The sequence below is a fragment of the Zeus faber genome (genome assembly GCF_960531495.2).
Source record: "Zeus faber genome assembly, chromosome: 10".
Classification (NCBI taxonomy): Eukaryota; Metazoa; Chordata; class Actinopteri; order Zeiformes; family Zeidae; genus Zeus; species Zeus faber.
In genome coordinates, this window is record NC_137199.1 from 29301089 (window position 1) to 29322179 (window position 21091).

Genomic DNA, 21091 nt, shown 5'->3' on the forward strand with positions numbered 1-21091 from the left:
TGTTAGCGGAGATGGGACTTGGGCAAGGACCGAGTGTCTCAAACCTCCGCTCTGCCACTTTTCTGTCATCAAGTCACTTTATTTAGCACATTTAAAAAACAACAAGTAGTTGAACCAAAATGCTTTCCAGCCGAGGCGGATGGATTAACAGTGCATGAATAAAATGAGTGAACGCCAGTTCAAAGCAGGACCAAGAGGAAAAAACATAGAGAAATAAAAAAACAAATAGAAAACAAAAACATAACCCAAGGTACAACTGCAGTCAAATAGATGAGTAGAAGGAATAATCCATTAAAGGCTCAAACGGAAACACACATGAAACGAACTGAAAGCCAAAGGGAAAAGGTTGGTCTTAAAATTACATTTCAAATCGTCAATGCTCGTGTCGGTAGATTATTCCAGAGCCCGGGGGCAGCAACAGAGGGGGAGCGGTGAGGATGACCCCAGTGACCTGGGGGCAGAATATGGAATAAGCGGATCAGTTTTACATCGTGGAGCTAATTCATCTCGGGCTTCAAAAACAAATCGTAAAACTACAAAATCAATACTGGCGACCGGCAGCCAAGTGCAGCAGAACAGGTGCGTCGTCTTTTCTTCGTTGCAGTTACAAACCAGGCAGCTGCGTTTTAAACCATTTATAGTCGAGGGAGGGAGGAATGTGCCGACCCCATTTGGCGGTGAAAGCAGCATGATAGCCGTTCTTTATGAGATTAAAAGCCGCTTTGATTTGGCTCTGAGCCGATAAACGCTTCACTACTGACTTGTTCAAATTCAAAGAGCTGTCAAAGAAGACACCCACGTTCCTAACTACATCCTGCAAGGTTGCAGACAGGGGCCCAAGCCGTGACCAGAGCCAGGACGCCCAAATGGCATTACTTCACTTTTGTTTTCATCCAGCCGAAGGGAGCGGTCGCCGTCTGGCATTGGATGTCGTCTACACAGTTAAAGACGTAGTTCAGCGGGCGGGCGCCGTCGGGTGTAGCTGGTCGGTTACAGCTGCGTGTCATCCAGCAAACAAAGATAGGATAGAGCCAAGGCGAAGCATGTGCAATGACTACAAAAGAGGCCCTGAAATGGGAGATTTGGGGCGGTGCCACATTGAACGGCAGCGGGGGATGCAGAGCAGGTTCTTTCTCTCGGGGAAGGAGGTGAACCCCTTTAAGCGCTCGCTCCTCCGGGCGTTTTTTTTTTTTTTTTTAAGAATGTCCTGGTGGGGGATTAAAACGGCACAGGAACCGGATGGGACAGGGAAGGCTGTCGCTACGTACCGAGCCTGTGCTACGCAGAGCTTGGAGACCGGGCTGGGATTTGTCAAAAATGTCCAATGTGTTCAAGTAGGAGGAGAACCGGGAGGAGACAACGTTTTCCCAAATTTGGAAATAAACGGAGATGGGCCTGTACTTTTTTACGCCCATCGGGGTCTCGGCCAGGTGTCTTCGGTAGGGGTTCGCGCAACTGCTCGTTTAAAAACTTGAAGGGACGACTCCGTCTGTCAAACATCGGTGAAAACGTTCAGGGGACTGATGAGGGAACGTGATCGTCTCGCTGTGTCATTTGTCCGTCATTCGACGTCGATCGCTTGGTTCTCGCCAATATGTGACTCGCGTGCCGGGGACGTGAATGAACCTTCCGGCGCCCCCTGGTGGGTGGGTTGCGGTGTCCACAGCCGCGCGTCGTCTCCAACCGCGGGGAGCACCAGGACGGAGACGAGCGGGACGGAGACGAGCGGGGCGGAGCTCCCAGCGATGGATCCGGAGACGCCCACCCAGACTTGGTGGGCGGTGGACTCGGACATCGACTTCCAAGACGTACGTATCCGTCGGAATACTAACACGGGTGTGGTTGTTGCGATGCCGCTCCTCTGCTGCTGCTCGTCACTGTGCTTCAATGCGGCCCAATGGGGCAAAGCACGAAATCTCCTTTTTGAGAACGGGAAGCTCACATTATAGTCTGTTTATATGATATACAGAACAAAATGTCCGCCAGCCGCGCGTTTGATCTTTTTCTTTCTTTCTTTCTTTCTTTCTTTCTTGTTGCAGGCGGACAGTGTCCTCGTTGTCGCTGAAGACGTCAAGAACATTGGGGACAACTTCGTTAAGAATCGGGACTGGAGATCCGCCCTGAAGAAATACTCCAAAGCCCTGAGGTACAGAGCGCCGGACTGCGAGGCCCCGCTGGAAACCCGCCTTTCAATGAGGCCGTCCAAAATCAATACCCTGAATCACAGCGGTCAGGCCTCGGCCGGTGTTGAAAGGCAGATTCAAGAGTCAATGCCGCAGTCGGTTGGAGTTGCGGCCTGCGGCGCGACAGAGTGCCACAAAAAAATGCTGGGGCCACACCCGCGTGAAGCCAAGCAGCTCTCGTCTAGTCGCCGTGGCTTCTGGGGGCGTGTCAAACATTTCAAACCCCTCCCCTTTTCCCTGTTTAATAGACATTGTAGGGGTAGATGGTGCCGTGTGTAGCTTTTATTCATTAAAACGGAGGAGCTGTTCACTTAGCAGAATACGTAACCCCTCGAAAAGATTACGTAAATAATCTTTGAAAAAAATGAATTGTCCTGGTCGGAGAAACATCAAATGACATGTTTCATTTTATCGATTGTTTAAGTGACGTTTTCCATTTTAAATATCAGGAACCGTGGTCCCGGCGTCCGTTTTCCAAGGATCAGCGCCGTGGAGAGCGTGTCTTCCCTCCTCTATTGGCGCCCGGCGCTGCTCATTTGCATAAGGTTGAAAGGCATTGTGGCCGTTGTCTTCTGGTGGTGTCCCTGTCCTTATCTGGTCGTTGTAGATTGGAATTGACGCCCGAAAGAAGAAAGTAAGATTAAAGGAATTGAGAAACCATGCGTTAACGTTGCAGTGATTTTTTTGTTTGACAACCGAAGCAGGGAAACCAACCAACCCCGGTCCACCTTGACGCACCGTGTGCCTTCCAGGGTTAAACGTATGAAATATAACTCTCGAGGTTTCGTAATAAGGGTCAGCTGCTCCAGGGTCCGGGGTGGAGATATCTGGGAGGATGACGCCGCTTGGACTTTTGGTTTGACCCGAGCTCAGAAAAAGCGAGGTGTGTGCGTTGACGAAAGCCCCGCCCCGCGTGCCGCTTCCTCCGCCCGCTGCTACCTGGAGGGGAGCGGCGAGCTGCTGGAGGAGGGGGAGGAGCTACGTCAGCGCCTGGAGCCCATCGTGCTCAGCTGCACCCCCGACACGGCGGCCTGCAAGCTGAAGCCGCGGCCCTGGCAGGAGGCGCTGGGGAGCTGCAACGAGGTGCAGTACCACTTCTGTTACTAGCGCTTGGGGGAGATTTCCCAAATTCCAAAACCTGGAATTTCATAATGCGTTTTTATTTACTTTTCAATCTTGGAATTATTCAAAATTGACTAAAAGCTCCTGGAAAATGAATTTTCCTCAGACCGTTCTATTCAATGTGTAACAATATTCATTTTTGAGTAAATGTTTGGTTGAGGGGGGAGACATTATTCTATTGTTTCAATTTCTGAATCAATGTTTAATATCCATACTTTGTTTGGAAGTTATGGAACCATTTTCCACTTGTATTAAGTACATAGTCACTCATAATTAATAATAACCTTTATTTGTTCAAGTTCAAGAGGTTATTTGTCATATACATACGGTCACAACACCTTTCGTACTGTAAAGACCATCAAATGGTGACAATTAAAACAAAAAAAACCCCAGAAATGATAAACAGGGTAATTTCATTTCAAGGTTTAATTTATGTATTAAAACTGTATTTGTTCTGTGAAATATGTTTGTAATCACATCATCTGGTATAACTGGAAGTGTCTTTGCAGTTTGCATGATGTATAAAACGTCACTATCTGGATGTACAATTCTTATCCATTTACCATTTGAGTTGTACTTAATTGTGAAATCCTGCCCAACACCCAGCGCTAATACCACATCTATTTATTGTTTTGAATATTAAACCTGCTTCTCCAGGAACCCCTTGACTAGACTTACCGGTTGAAGTTCTCCACATCTTCACTGTAACTTTGTGAGGTCAGAAATGTGAAAGTCAGCCTGTGTGGGACTGTAAGTAACAATCTGTACGTCCTCGTTCCTCCTGAGGCCTGGGCGCGAGCGTGGTGTTTAACGTGACCACGTCCTGGGGAGACCAGGAACCTTGCTCCACCAAGCTGGTAACTGTGCGCGTTGTTTCCCCCGCAGGCGCTGGGGCTCAACCAGTCCAACACCAAAGCTCTGTTCCGTAGAGCTCAGGCCTGGCAGGGCCTGAAGGACTACATTACATTACACTTAGCAGACGCTTTTATCCAAAGCGACTTACATTTAACACAATTACAATAAGCCTACAACATGGCCATGGTAAGCACCCCACCCTCCACCTCCACCCTGCACAGTCTGGTAATTTAATGGATCCGTAACTTAAAGTACAACACAAAGTCTTGATGCTACATTAAAAGATGTTAAAGAGGTAATCCGTAAGATTTGGTGAAAACCCCACACTGAGCCAAACTCTATAGGAAAGGACCATTCAATGCATTTGCTCCTCTTCATGTAATGTTACAAATAAAGCATGCGATGCACCGATCAGTGTCGATCAAATTTATACGCCTGATACTGTGCTCACGTACCGTACTTGTAAAAATGCTCCGATACTCATACCTGATACAACGCAATGTAAGGTAGTTGACGCTCAAAAAAGAAAATGTCGGCTGTTTTGAAGTACTTCAAGGTAAACAAAGATTAGATCGTTTATCGCTGTCGCCACAGTGGAGCGTCTGCTCTGGTTGTTCATAGTGCACCGACTCCGCTCTTGATGAAAAATGTGACTCTTTTCTGAGACTCAACGAATCAATAAAACCAATTGTTCCATTTGATTTCAGTGGAGGACGTCCAGAGTGAAAAGAGTCGGCCATTTATTATTATTCAAAGAAATTTGGAATGACACCATGGTACCATATCAAATATAAAGTGATATTTGCACTTAAAAGTGAGACTTTAATTTGAAGTTTGAACTGAACATTTCCATGTTAGTTATATGACGTCCAGTTACGGGTTAAATTATACTGAAAATTGGTGACCGTCCCATATCCCATAGTGAATAAAAATAATAAACACAGTGTCAAAATCAGAAATCTCACTGTTTTGGTAACTGGAACTCGCAGTGGTCCGTACGTGCAGCCGTCCGATCACATGCGATCAGAACACATATGTATTGGTCATTGAGAGACCAACTGATCACGGATATAAAAAAATCAGAATGATCAGACAACAACGTAAAAGTGATTTAATAGTTAATGTTTTATTATGAACAAACAATTGAATGAAAATCAGAATGTGCATGTCAGCCTTGGAAAAAAAAAAAATAATAATAATAATCAGGAATCTGAATCAGTCAAGAAAATTGCAATCGGTGCATCTCTAGTTGGTGAACAGGTGACTTAACCAGATGATGCGTATACTGTATAAAGTATTACTACATGAGTGTGTATACTGTATATAGTTTGCAGTAGTCGCTCACATACAATGTGAATAACTGATGTCACAGAGACTCCGTGTTACATAGTTGTTGAACTCAATATTTTCCAATGTATTAAAGCACAATACACAGGTGTTATTTTTTTTTCCTTTTCGCTGTTTCTCAATCTTGGATTCAGAGTAATCCAACCGACGCAGATCCTACTGAGTGATGCTGGAGAACGACTGTTCAGCACATAGTGAGGTGTCTTTTAAGTCAGCTGACGAGAACACAATCCTGCTGCACCGATTGAACTGCGAGGGGGAGAATAAAGAATAAAGTGTGAAGCCTGGTTTTTGTTCCCTCAACCTCTTTGCCGTGTTTCAGATCGATCTGAAGGAAGCTCAGGAAATCACACCGGGAGACAAGGGTGACAGCCGTCCACGTTCACCCCATTTTCCTCCGTCACCTGTGCCAACGCGTTTCTCCAGGGCTCGTTATTTCTCGAATTCGGACGCCAAATTGCTTGGGAGGGAAAATACAATTGGAAACATTGATTCAAAGTCCTTCAGCAGGGTCGCAGTGAGGTGTGTTCAACCAAGGCCTTCATCAAATGTTGGTTCCATCATTTACAACCGTTCATAGCTTGACGTTACTACTCTGCTGCAGCTCAATAACTCGTTAAATCTGGTCTTCACGTCACTGTGTCTTGGACTAACGGTAATGTCACCCCTCCTTGTGTGGATAAATAAAACGAATGTTATTCAAGACACAAAAAACCTAATGTGGGTTTCCAGGGTAAGGTGCAGCCGAGCGCTACGTCGTAAGAGCTTCTTGGTTTAATGGGAACCACGCTCCTCCGTCCCCCGACGGCCATCGGTCCAGATGAACATCAAGGACGAGAAGGAAAAGGAGAAGAAGATCCAGACCAAGACGCTTGCGTGACGCCTCCGCCTCTCAGCGGGAAGCGCCGGCACCGCCGCCGCAGTAAGATCCGGAACGCCCCAAAACACAGAAACCTTAACGTCTACTCTTTCTTCTTTTTCCTGTGACGGGGAAAAGCTGGGCCTGCGCCAGGAACCAGATTGTTTTTGTCTCCGGTAGTTTGAAAAAAAACCTGCTCGTTTATTTCTTTCAAATCCAGCAAATTCCTTCATTGAACAGTTTGACACGTTGCTGTTTACAGGCTGTTTTTTGTTTTTCTACGACGCGGTAAAAGATCAAGTGCTCCTGAATTTGCTGTGGGCTACGTAACACACTGTTTGGTTTACAAAAAGGCAAAAAACTGAATAAAACAAGGAACCTGCTCCACTGTCTGAGGCCTTCTGAGAATACGACGGCAACAGTTGAAATTCACAACCTTTCCATTTCTATTGAAGGAAAACGTATTTTTCGGTCCCGGGGAGTCGACCCGAGGGGCTGCCGTCGTTCCGACGTACCTGAGTTTGCCCTCAATCCAGCCTGTGGCCACGGGCGTCCGTACGGAGGCACGTTGGTGTCGCCGGAAGGGAGCGGCTCACATGCCGTTGTAGGCGGGGCCGCCGCTGCCCTCGGGAACCACCCAGTTGATGTTCTGACTGGGGTCTTTGATGTCGCATGTCTTGCAGTGCACGCAGTTCTGGGCGTTGATCTGCAGCCGCATGCCTTCGCCCGTCTCCATGGGAACATACTCGTACACACCTGGAGACAGGGGCGGCATTAGGATTCAGTCGAGAAATGCTCCCAAAGGTGTGTTTGGAGAGATCTGGGAACCTGCCAAAACTGATTAATTAAAAAAGAGCAGTGTAACGGTGTTTACACCTTGACAAATTAACAAATGTTAATTGTAATACCGTCGACAAAAACGTGTTCCTGGGACCAGGAGATAGTTTTACACAATACAAGGGACGACATCTAATGGTGACTTGGGGCTGAAATGTATTTTAACATTTGTTACGTGCCAAATTAGTCCGAAGCCATATTATGTGGAAAGTACCAGGACGACACCGGCACTAACTAACTGTAGTACTTCCTGGACGATACGAATATCAGGCTGCGTACCCGCGGGGCAGAAGCGCTGCTCGGGGCCGTCGTAGAGGGCCAGGTTCCGCTCCACGGGGACGCTGTCGTCCCTCAGGGTGAGGTGGGCCGGCTGGTCGCCCTCGTGGTTGGTGCCGCTCAGCGCCACGGAGGACAGCAGGTCGAAGCTCAGCTTGCCGTCGGGCTTGGGGTACTCGATGGGGGCGCAGTCCTTGGCGGGTTTGAGCTGAGCCGAGTCCAGGCCTGGAACCAAGGACACAGTTATAAAACAGATGAATCAACCTGCTCATCAACCCTTTATTGTGAAGATGTGATTTATTTTCTAAACCGTAGTATGTACAATGGCCCTGCCCCTCACAGTGTCAATTTAGTTTCACTAGAAATAACTTTGCTGAGAACCTCTCAGCGAGGGATTGAATAAATTGAAATCGGAAAAATAATTTGCACGACAATTGACTAAACTTAAGTCATTAAAGCCGCATTGAATTTGCCTCAAATTGGTCTTGTTGAATGACGTTTAGTTTTATTATTTAGTTCATTTTTGATAATATTGTTCCGTTTAGCTTCCTGATATGTACACCACCTGAGGAGATGATTGAACACATTCCGCTTCCCGCAGAGTCCAGGAAGTTCCTTACAGCCTCCTGACGACTGGAACCGGAGACGTTTAAAATTCTTCTGTTCGGCGGAAATAACTTCCCGAGGCTCCGTGACTTCAGTCTATGCATACAGTGTCTGCACGCATCAAATCAATCTTTCTACTTGATTTAAGTATTTACAGGGAAGGTTATCGACTATTTTATGAAATGGGATTTTTAAGTAAGTATAAAGTCGGGTAGGCTGTTGACGCAGAAACAAACCAGACAAAGTCTTTATGCTGAGATGACGACCTGTAAACCCAAGTTCAAGATTTTAGCGAAACCCTCAGATTGCTGAAATGTTGCCGCTGAGACGACAGCGTCTCCAGACAGATTTCCCCATCAAGCGCTTCCGTTCTCACAGGATGATGGGAATCACCGCCACTGGTTCCCAAACACACTCCCACTTGGAGAGAGAACTTGTTGTCGCGTCTCATTTCAGCAAGATCGCACTGAAATGGAAACTTAAGAGACTGCGTGACCATGTGTTTTGGTTTTTAGAATCCAATACAACTGGGATGTCCTGGTGGCTCAACCGGACTATATATATATATATATATGATATGTTTGGGAGCGACCGCCCCCCAGCTGATGGGGGGTTGAACTGCAGGGACATACCACAGTGTTTGAGGGTCCAGGGCTCCTTCCCCCTGAGGATCCAGTAGAAGATCCCGGTGTAGACCATCCCCCCGTATAGACCAAAGTAGTTGTGGAAGGACGGCCTGATGTTCCTCACGCCGTGCAGCTCCTTCCACACCCACGACCTCTTCAGGTTCTCTGCGTACTCCGGCACATGGAGACCTGAAGGAGGAAGAAGGCGGGGATGACAACCTCTTTTTGGCCCTCATCGACCCAATTGATTTGGTTGCTAGGGAAGACAAACAGCGGCTGTTTGCCCTGAGCTGGTGCGCCTGAATCTGTCCAAACAGTTTAGAGTTAGAATGCTGGACCCACACTCAACTTCATTCCCTCCACGGTACCACATTAGCTTTTTTTCAGCTTTTGCATTTTAATGTTTTAATTCTCTCTCAGAGAATCATAGAAGTGACTTGATTTGGCTGTACATTACCTGCCGTCTCAGAGTCGGGGCTTTCGGCGGTGATTTTAGGGAAGACGGCTTCGGCCGCCAGCATCCCGCTCTTCATGGCCGTGTGGGTGCCTTTGATTTTTGGCACATTCATGAAGCCGGGGCTGCAGCCAATCAGCAGCCCTCCGGGGAAGGTCAGCTTTGGGATGGACTGGAGAGGAAGATGGGGACAGGGGAATTCCGGCTCAGCTTTTACTTTTAACAACCTTCATACGTTAACTACACCTTCATCTTCTGGATGTTTGTAGTTTGTTGTACAGACAATGAGCACTCTGCAGTAAAGAACATCGACCAAAGAAAGGGTTAAACCTAGAATAAATGTAAGATTTCCCGGAGCCTCAGGGAAACCACAGACTCGTTATTGATCAGCTTATTATAGTCTAGTGCTCCCTCTGGTGGTCATAAATCACACAACGTCACTTTATTTTGGAGCTGCACACCTGTAGGCCTCCCTCGTTCAGAGCTCTGGCTCCGTAGGCGATCCTGGTGCCTCCCTCCAGAGTGCGTGAGACGAAGGGGTGGTGTTTCCAGCGCTGGAACTCCCGGAAGGGGTTGAGGTAGGGGTTGGAGTAGTCCAAGCCAACCTGCAGAACGGTCGGGGGTCAATCCCAATCAAGAGAAACCGTGATGCTTGTTCCGTCCAATCCTGGCACAGCACTCATTTCCACTCACCACAAAGCCCAGGGCCACCAGCGGCTCGCCTTCATTCAGGTGGTACAGGAAGGAGCCGCCGTACGTGTTCCTGTTGAGCGGCCAACCCACCGAGTGCTCCACCCGCCCGGGACGCCACTTCTTCTCATCAATCGTCCACAGCTGAAACAGTGGAATGGAGAATCAGAAACTGATCCAGCGCTCTGAAACCAGGAAGTCGCTGCTACTACGAGGTTGTTGGACATTTTGGGTGCAGTCCATGTCCTTCAACCCATACACTGTCAATGTTAACAAAGGCTGCTGCAAGCGTCTCAGTCGGTACCAAGCTGTGGCAACCACCAAGGACAAACCTCAGTGTTTGACTGTGGTTATCAAAAACAGAGCCAGTACAATGCAGGTGATAAATCAGATAAAAGGAGTATTTTTAACCACTTCAACAATGAAGTAGTGCCCAGCTAACCGGTGTTATTTGTTGACGGTCTGGACACACCTTGAAAGATATTGCCTTTATCAATAATAGATAATATGTACTATACTACTTGTGTGGGTGTTGCAATCCGCTTCATATATGAGCCAAGTCTTTCAGGCTTTGTGAAAGCTGCCGAAATGAATACAGACTTCTTCACACCATCACCACAGAAGCTTTTCTTTTTTAAAATATGTGTGGAGGAGTGTTGGGGTTTAAACTGATTGGCACCTTAATGGTGCCAGCACACGAAAAACGATCCACATACACCGTTAAAAATGTGCCGCGGGGTCGGGTGGCACGAGGAGGGACTGAAGTGTCATGAAGTATGTGCGAGCGGTCGTCTACCTCCTTGAGGCCGATGGCGTACGTCTGAGGCTCGCAGTTCTCCCGCAGGTTGAACTGCTTGTACAGCTGCTTGGCCAGGTGTCCGTGGCAGCCTTCCCCAAACAGCGTCACCTTGGCGTGGAGCTCCATTCCCCTCTCAAAGGTGTCCTGACCCCAGCGATGAGCGCAGTTAGTCATTAAGCTTTAACCCAAACTTACCATCAGTCACCATCAGCAAACCCTCCAATAAGATCAGCAGCCCCACAGTCGCATTCAAAGTGGTGCACATATTTTAGATACATAGATATTTTCACCAATTTGAACCCAGATCAACATTTTTGAGCAAAAATGTGTGAACAAAAAAACAGAAGTCTGCATTTATGAGTTTTTTCAGATCCGATGTGGGCCACTTTGCACTGCAGGTAAAAAAGTGCCACTATTCTGGATTTTTTTTGTTAAATGGATTCAATATTTTAAGGGAAATGCATAACCACTCACTGCCCACAGTGTGTAAACAGGGAAGCGGTCTACTGTGGGCGAGCTACTCACAACAATACAGCAGCAGGACAAACCATGTTGCCATTCGAATTAAGACTTAATTAAATAAGTGTAGCGGGTTTCACACATGAATGCAAATATAAATATTGACTTAACAAGTGCATGTTTGGCTAAGTGTCGGTGTGTTACACGCCTGGCGCCTCGTAAAACAATTAGCATTTAAACAGCTTTCTAATCAGAAGCCTAGAATACACACACAATGACTGCAATGGGCGTCACATTTAAATTAACCAAAAACCAAACTGAAAACAAGGACAGACAATGTTTTTATTTCCGAGCCAAAATGTAAGCGTCAGTGGGACCATTCATGCCTCCGTATAAAAAGCAGATTTCATACTTCTGTTGAGAAGCAGCAAGGAGCAGGATTAACTCTGCCGTTATCTCCAGCTGCACAGAAAGGCAGAGATTACCCAACCCAAGGGACAACCTTCTCCCACAAATAACGGGACATTAAACACAAGAAGCAAAATTCACCCCTTGGTTTAAAACTAAAGTTTGCTTCACAACGCGTCCGACAAACGCCAACAACAAACTGAAAGTCCATTCATTTCTATGGAGAGTGGGACTCTACGATGGAGGCTCTGGGAACGCTTCACATCTTCCAACTCATGCGACAAGATTGGGTCCGACACGACGACCGGAAGTTACATCGGTCAATTTCTTATTGGAATTGGGCTCAAAATTAAAGTAAATAAGTCACGTCTATAAGATTTGGCCATTATTAACGCTAACCTTGGATGTCACCATATTCACCATCAATAAACCTCTTTTTATAGAAGTGAACTGTGTGTTTTTTGTTTTTTCTTTGGAAAGACGATACAAAGGGGTTTTAAACTCACGCTGGAAAAATCGAGCTTTCCCATTTTCCGAAATTTTGTGACGCGCAACTGGAGACGTGGAGGATGCGACTGTCGGCTGCAGTTACGGATTCAGTGTGAACGCGGCTTTAACCTTACTCAGCAATAACACGGTGTGAGCGGGCCGTGTCTGCGGATCCTGACATAGGATGCAATATACACAACATGAGAGTTTGCGGGGGGGCGGAGCCATCGGAAACTTCAACACGACGTGAAGATGAACATGATGAAGCACTTTGTTCTTTTCTTAATGCATTGAACTGACTTTTGCAAAGTCGCACTGTCAGTGATATTGGAATAGGTAGTGTTGTCCAGTCCCTAATTTTAAACAATTCTCTCTTTGTTTGCAAAAAAAGTAGTATGACGGGGTCTCGCTCACACACACACACACACACACACACACACACACACACACACACACACACACACACACACACACACACACACACACACACACACACACACACACACACACACACACACACACACACACACACACACTACAAAGCAGGAAAACTACAAACATTTCCTTCCTCTTTGAAACCTCTAAATCCCTTTGAAGCAACATGACATTTGCACATAAGTTCAATATGGAGGAGCTTTGTGTTTGTCAGCTCATTTCTAAAAGTACTCGGTTGCGGTGCTGTTGTTGCAGATTACCTTGGGCGTACCATCCTTAGCGATGCCGACGTCATTGGTAGCGATTCCTTTGACGCTGCCGTCCTCGTGAAACAAAACCTGGAAGACCAAAGTACCACTTTAATCAAACTGCCTTCACACAGGTTTCAAAATATCACCATTAAAGTGGTAATCCAAAAGATTTAATCCAAATAATTGATTGTTTTCTCGCTGGCTCTTTGTAAGAAACAGCCATTCAGTGTATTTGCATTTTGCATGTGTTACTCAATAGTCTTTTTCCTACTGTCGGTGGCGGGGTCCGCCTTTTTTGGCGGAGAATGCAAAGATAACAGGTTAGAAGTGAAAGGCAGCTGCTATAAATTAGATAAACCAGCGTAGCTCGTTGGCGTCAGAACATTCACCAAACAAGCACATGATACCATTTAATACTACTCATACTACTTTTTCAAGTAGATATTCAAAGGACCACTTGCAATAACCATTACTTACGATAGATATATATCCATACGTATAATTATTGTTTTTTTACATAATTTCTATTGCTATGCCGCACATCAACATTTTACATAATTTGGGGTTATCGTGCACGGTGAGTGGGTATCCAAAGTAAGTTGGTGTTGCGTCGCGTCACAAATTACTTTTTATATAAACAAATCGAATACACAAAAAACGGGCTATATCAGAATAGAATATTTTGGGCATATGACCCAAACCTATGTAAAACTGTATGCGGCCATCGATCAGCACAGGGAATATGAAGCGGTGCTCTGGTACATCACTGATAATGGAGGATTTGCAGAAAGTGAAAGCAGAAAACAGCGTGTTGACTCCACCAACATTTTGGTGTTAATGACGGAGGGATGAGCAGCCACTGACCTCGGCTGCGGCGTAGCCCGGGTACAGCTCCACCCCCAGCTCCTCCGCCTGCTCGCCCAGCCAGCGCACCAGGTTCCCCAGGCGCACAATGTAATTCCCGTGGTTGTTCATGGGCAGCCCTGCAGGCAGACGGTAAGACATAGAGAGAGTCATGCAGTAAACTGCCACGCCCTGATATAACACAAGGGTACAGGAGATGGATCAATAACACATAAAAACAGCCAGTAGAACCCAAATGGGAGGCTAAAATAAATGTTTATTGCGTTAGTTTCTCTCTTTATTATTTGATTGCCTTTTGTTGCTGTAAAGCACTTTGAGTTGCATGAAAGGTGTTACAAAATAAAGGTTTATTGTTATCAAGTCATATCAAGTGATACAAGGAAAAGGACATAATTAAAAGGTTTTCTTTGTTTACAATTAACTGAAATTATTTAACTGACATTATTTTATTTATTCTCGTACACTTTTGGTTTATCAAATGCATATTATTGATTTTTGCCAACTTCAGGACATTTCTGCAGAGAAACAATCCAATCCAGTAGTTTTATTGCCATCGACTGATCGGTTGGGGTGTAACGAGTGTCTTTAGAATCTGACATGCATAAACCATACGTCAGATTTTAAACAATAACAAACGTTTTTTTTGGCTTTCATTCCGTATCCCCAATCATGTCAGAGTTTCCCCAGCGCATTCGAAAAAAATTTAAATAAATACACAATACTCTCTCCTCCGGCTTTCTAAACACGACATAATGTTTTTCTTCCTTATCCCAAAACCTCTCAACTTGCAGACAGGTTTCCCAGGTGACGTGGGAGCAATACAGATGACCATCTTAATCCAGGATTTGGGGATTTTTCCAGTGTGAGGCTCTCAGCAGCGGGAGATTTTCTCATTTGCTTAACACCATTTGTTCTGAGTCTCTATGTTTTGGTTACCAATATGGCCGTCAAGCACTTATTTTTTTGTTTTATATACTATTATATTATACTAGTATATATTTATTCTTTGCAATTAAAAGCAAATAATCTGGGTTTAGTTGCACACTTAATGAAATTCCATAAAAAAACACTTGTTAACAGCTACTGTGTTAAACTCCAGTGAAACATTTTTCACAACCTACATTCCTACATACCCAAATTCCAGGTTATGCCTCAAAACAAAGAATCCATTGCACATTCCTGGGTGCAGCATCTGTGACATGTGAATTCCCCAGCACACAGATCATGATCTGTTCAAACTCTGGTGGTATTTAAACATTTACACTTATTTTCCACCATTAGTTAACCACTGGTAAGGTTGGGCACCGAAAATATATCAATATATTGACATTTTATAAATAATGAGGATATATATATCTGATATCTCAATTGTATTTATTTTATTATTATAGTCCATTTTTCATGACTGTTAAGCTTTTTATTTTTTAAATGCAGAGGTCTATACTGACCAGAAGAAATTCCTTGTAGATGTAAATGTACTCGAATCAATCGGAAACCTGTCAGTCGACTGATATCCAAGTCAAGCTGTATTTTTTTTTTTTTTCCTTTTTTTTTTTTTTAAATGCACAGACACATCAAAATAACAGGATACACCAGATGAAGCTTAAAAAATGCACACAGATAACATTTCAATGGGGAATTATAAATAAGGGGAATCATGAACGTATTTTTCTATTTGTGAATCGTCAGCATCGGGATGCGAACACAGCTCCCCGACCGCCGTGCCGGGTTCCTCCAAATGAAAGCACTAAAAATAGTGTGGGGGCGGGGCACGGAGGAACAGGGCTAAAGTGTAAAAAAAGGGCTTCTGGGACTAACTGCGACTAGCCCAGCTCCACATCTCTATATTTCAATATATTTTATTTTTTACATTCTATATTTTATTTTTCCGATTCCAGCATTTGTGAAATGTGAACACCTGGTTTAGGTTTCATCAAGGCATGAGAGGTGTTTTGTCAGGAAGACATATTCGATACATTTCTGGAATTTGACTGCAAGCTTCATTGAGGTCACACAATGCGCACGGTATGATTTCATACACAGGACGAGGCATCCGTGCCGAACGAGCTGGGCCCCTACCCGGCAGCATGGGAACAGGGATCCGGTGTTTCTGGGTCAAGATGCTGAACACATCCTCGGTCACCTGGGTGTTAAGTGGAGCCTGAAGGGACAGCGAGACGAGCGTTAGGAAAAAGAAACATGTTGGTGGGGTTCATTAGTGGCCGCGCTCATCGCTAGTCCAAAGTGTTTGTCTGGACGGCCGTCAGATCGGTTCAGCACCGCACTGATTCCCTGGGAGCAGCTAACATATACCCACCTCCCACTGCGCCAAAAACCCCGTAACACACGCTAAAACCTGGGAATGGCAAAGGTTACACCCGGGTTTCAGTCCCAGGACAAATGACCCTGCAATAGACACAGGTTTTTATCGGCTCTGGTTCTGATGGACACCTGGGTCGACGCGCTAAATTCCACCTCTTTATGCGGCACGAGGCGCGTTGAAGTCATGGACGTTGGCGTATAAATAAACAGGAATATCTGTGCACCATTAGATCGTTTCACATCCGATTTAGAATCCAAAATCCAAAGTTATTTACTTTTTTCCCCCCGCATAGGGGACCATGAAATCTTTTGAGTGTGGGGATCGCTCTGTGGGGACCACAGCGGTCCCCGCCGGGCTCCAGCACCGCCCCAAGCCGGCCTCAGAACTGGAGGAGTGTCTCCGCTCCCTGCCGCCGAAGGACCGGTGCGGGCATGGATACTCGACACTGCTTCTACTGTTTTGTTCGCAATCACACTGGAACCATGACACGCCCCTGTTCCGGTGTGGCCGCAAAGTTGAATGTGACGCACCAGACCAGAAAAAAAAAAAAGGCATCGTCCTCTCCTGGTAATGGGAAATGTGTCAATCACATACTTCTAGCAGGTTAACCAGCATTCAAAAAACCCGGGTATACCTGCTGATTTTGGTGTAAAAAGTGTCATATGGAGAGCATTCCAGCCTGATTATCATCTGAGAGATACCGCATCACCTATGATTTCCCATGATGCAAAAGTGTTTCACAAATACCGCATAACCACCTGATCGCATTGATTAAAATGTATTTTCTGATGTTCAATGCCTAAATGGCTCTTCTTCACAAAGCTAGACTTACAAACTAATAATACTGTGACAGTGCCATAACAAATATATGTTAAAATAAGAATAATCAGTAATATAAATAAATTACTTCTTACATTTATCAAATGTAATTATTGATCACAATCATTTTAATGACAATCGCCAACTAAAAGCCCACATGGCCCAGTTGTAATTCAAGGAAAACCCCACTGACCCCTCGTTCCTTCCAGTCGGGGAAGAGCTCGGTGAGGGCGCTGGGTTCGAGGCAGGCCCCCGACAGGGTGTGGGCGCCGATCTGAGATGCCTTCTCCACCACGCACACCCGGACCTCCTTCTGCTGCTCGTTGGCCAGCTGCTTCAGGCGGATGGCGGCCGACAGCCCCGCCGGACCTCCGCCCACGATCACAACGTCCGCCTCGTCCGCAAAACGCTCCATTTCCACTCCTGGGAGGAAACCCGCCATGTTAGCAGATTGGCATCAGCGGACACACAGCTCAAGCAATTACTTCTAATGAGACTTTCATCGCTAGTCTAGGGCTCATCAGAGCAACAATTCATTTTCCTCCATGACAGAAATCCAAAATGCTTTTATGTATCTACACAGAACATCGATTAGTTTTACTTCAATATCCACATATTTGATGTGGCTGTTGGAAGCAGATTTGCATTCTGGGGAAAAAATCTGATGCCGATACGCTATTATCTTGGATATCTGATACAAATATTCAAATCACTGGATTCGGACAACAAGGGGGAAGTTGAAATCCAGTTGCTATGAGCTGAATGATTTTCAGAACAATGGAAGCAGAATTGATTCAATATGGCTCATTGAACTAAGTAATTGGATGGATTTGGGATAAAAACTGCCCTAATTACAAGGAAAGAAATGATCCATCGAACTGTGAGGAATAATTAGCAGGAATATCAGCAGTATAACAACCGACGCCGGTGGTTGTTAGCTTTTAGGGACCTTCAAATATTATATTACAATGCTTTTAATTGGCTGATAATATCAATACTATACTTATCAATATTAATCATATTAAGATTATTCTGCAAGTACAGCAATTAAAAATAATCTGTTCTTGCAATTTGTGTTACTGCCGTTATAATCTAGTCTAAGCCAAAAGTCTAAATGCTTAACTTTATTGAGCTATACATTTATGAAACAACAGATAAGAAACACAAGAAATAACCATTAAAAATAACAACAAAATTGAATAAAAAATGCAGATGCTTCACAAAAACAAATACACTACATGTTTGACAAAGAGCAGGGAGAAGTAAAGACTTGTTTTCTCCACGCCCTTAACAGCCTAAGCTTCAATTCCACTAATAACTCTAAATAAGTACATTTTCACGGACGGGAAAGGGGAAAAAAATCCCTGGTGTACAGTTTCAGCGTGCGGCCCTACAGCCTCCTTCGGAGAGACGCCACTGGGGCTGGTTTCTACGGGAGCTACCTTCACATCTCCTGAAGGAGACTGTAGATCAGCGGGCCGAAACCACAAACCAGGTTTTTAAACTTCACTCTAGTCGACACGTCAATACAATGATAATGTAATAAGATAGCGGGAGAACACAGACACAATGTTCACTGTTATGTTGTAAAGTTTTAAGACTCCCAAAGACACAAAATCAGTTCATCCTCCATTTCTATCAGATTCCTTGTCTCCAATCGCTCTTTTCTCGTTACGTCACACTGATAAAAAACAGTTGGGTTTTTAAAGGTCAGTGGCAGACGGGGTCAAAGTTCAAATTTCTTGAGCGCCTGCCTTTGTCAACACTGTTTTAGGAGAAGGGAACATCAACAAAGCAGGCCTGGCCGTAGCGGGCTGCCCAGGACGGCCCGACTATTTATATTTTACAGTTTGTGCAGCTAAAAATCAATCAAAGTGCATATTTTAGGGACCTACCCTCCCACCGGGGGTCGTTGTCCCGCGGGTGGATGGTGTAGTGGGTGGTGATGCGGGGAGCAGAGGACGAGGAGCCATTCCACCGCCGCACCGAGTAGTAGAGCTGGGGAGCCGCATGGTCCGAATGCACGGCCTTCAGCGCCTGGATGCACCTGTGGGCTGCAGGGGTCAGAGGTCATGTCAAATGTGGAAGAAAACTACTGTTCTGATTAAAAGTAGTAATCTGTCAGATTGCCTGTGATGGCTGGATTGTGCATTTGAAACCGCAATATTTAGTTTTTTTTCAACATCCAGGTTTACTCTCACTCTTATCCATTGATTTGTTTTATTTATTTTCGGGGGGGGGGGAGGGGTTCTTGGTCATTTGAGGGAGTGGGGATATTTTCTTGTTCCTTTTTTTGTGAAGGTTCATCCATATTGACTTACAGTTACAGAACACTGAGCTACACTGCTTTACCAAATTCACTGTGACTGCCTTACACTTCTGCTTGTTTTCCAATTTTTTCCACGAAAGGCGGACCCGTCACAAAAGAATGGAAACAGCATATAGATGAGTGTCTCTTAAATAACTGTGGGAACTCTAACAAAATAATAATAATTTCATTTACGTTTGTTATTTACTTAAATAGCATGATAAAATATATGGAGATTATTGAATACACCTCAAATATCAAAAAAAAGTTATATTTCTCATTAATACATTTGCAATTGTTCAGTGCAAAGGCAAAGTAAATAAAAAATATTGATGCCCTAATTATAAGAACTTGCAAAAATAAAAAAAACACTTGCAAAGTATAAAATTGCAAAAAAAAATCTGTAAAATTGCAAAATACAAAACACCTGCAAAAATAAGAACAACGCGCAAAAATAAAACCCTCGGAGAGTTGATGACAAACCGTCCCACGGCAAGCTACATGCTTGCCAGCCAAGCTCAAGTTCATAGTTGGCGAGTTGCAAGACTCGAAATAAACACAAATAAAGCTGAATTTCCAAATGTATTTGATCCAACACTGACTCTTGTCTCGACCCTGAGCCGGTGGCGACCTGTACGCGTGCTGCGTTCAAGTCACGCGGGAGAGATGGGAACTACGAGCTTCAACCTCTGACATACAGCCCCGTCACCCATCGGATCGTAAACATGACCTAATTACCTTTAAAATGTTGCTTCACGCCCAGATTCCTTCCAAGGAACAGCCTGCAGCGGGAAACGGCCTCTGTACAGTGCCCTGCGTGCTGCGCTGCATTATTCCAGCTCCTTGTTTAAACTTGTACGTACTCTGTTAGTTGCACACAATAAAAACGCGTGTGTTTTTTTAGCGGGTAAGCTTCCCTTTGCTTGTATTGAACCACTCTATACATCTGATTTCGAGTTGGACGGCCCTCGGAGTTTGCCCCTTTACAACTTCACTTATTTATAAATATAAAGATATAAGATTATAGATGCATATAAATGACTGCTTGGCACATAAAGAACGTTGAATCTGAGCGTAAGCAAATCAAAGGGGCTTCAAGCCGACGTGACTCGAACACAGCACCGGTTCAACTTTAACCCACATTGCAGCCCGTAGCAGTTAGCATGTTAGCATCGAAGGCTGACGCTGTTCGACCGCCATGGCCCGCCTACACCCGCCGGCTGACACCCACCCGCGGTGTCTACCGCTGCTGTCGGTTTACATCCACCCGCGGTGTCTGGGTGTCAATTAAACCTCCGATAAAAAGAGTTTTTCGTCCCTCCGTATGTCGGGAGCGACAGCCGGTCACCTCCAACTGACTACCCTACCTTGGAGCGAGTATCTTCTGGCTGGAAACATGCCGCCCTGCCCGGCCCCTGCCCGGTCCCTGCCCGGTCCGGCTGCTGCAGCGAACGGGGGCTTACTTGGGGTGAAAACGCCGGCGGAGAGGTCGCTGTTCGGCCTCACACCAGCGGCGTGGACCCGGTCGGACGCGTACGGGACACGGCTGGCAGCTGCGACTGCGCAGGCGCGGACGTCCAAACTACCCGGATGGAGACGCTCCGCCGACGTGCGCGATCCGCGTGTTGCGCAGATCAGCGCCTCTGCTGCGTTGAACGTCATCGACTCGTCCCCTTGTCTGCTGCGACTTTTATGGAGAAATATTTATTATAGAGAGAATATATTTATTATCTTCAAATATTAATATTACTTTATCAATATCAATCATATTACGATTATGATTCCGCAAGCACAGCTATTTAATACACTGTAATATGTTGTTACTACCTTTATCATCTAGTACATTGTTTACATATATAAAAATCAATGTACATGTATGTATGTATGTATGTATGTATGTATGTATGTATGTATGTATGTATGTATGTATGTATGTATGTATATACTGTATATATAGTTTCTGTTATTTATTTATTTAATTTTAATTGTAATTAATATTTGATTTAAATGTTCTATCTTATTCCTTTTTTATATTATTATTTATATTATATAAATATATAAATATACTTTTTCTATTTGTT

The 21091-nt window shown here is 45.0% G+C and overlaps 1 protein-coding gene across 2 annotated transcripts; it reads right to left on the minus strand.

Moving 5' to 3' along the window:
* Positions 1 to 5267: 5267 nt before the first annotated feature.
* LOC307236171 (electron transfer flavoprotein-ubiquinone oxidoreductase, mitochondrial-like) lies at positions 5268 to 20575 on the minus strand. Of its 2 annotated transcripts, XR_013844369.1 has the most exons (14): positions 20378 to 20575; positions 18598 to 18756; positions 16896 to 17125; positions 15640 to 15721; positions 13561 to 13679; positions 12706 to 12783; positions 10652 to 10798; positions 9859 to 9999; positions 9627 to 9770; positions 9169 to 9337; positions 8718 to 8900; positions 7483 to 7704; positions 6882 to 7122; positions 5268 to 5756 (listed from the first exon to the last, which is right to left on the minus strand). XR_013844369.1 is itself a non-coding variant. In XM_080008490.1 (13 exons), exons 1-13 carry the CDS (start codon positions 20406 to 20408, stop codon positions 6959 to 6961), a joined length of 1869 nt encoding a protein of 622 aa, XP_079864616.1. In that variant the 5' UTR covers positions 20409 to 20575; the 3' UTR covers positions 5268 to 6958. The 2 variants fall into 2 exon arrangements, 1 of the variants encoding a protein (XP_079864616.1); XM_080008490.1 differs by having other exon boundaries at positions 5268 to 7122.
* Positions 20576 to 21091: the final 516 nt, after the last annotated feature.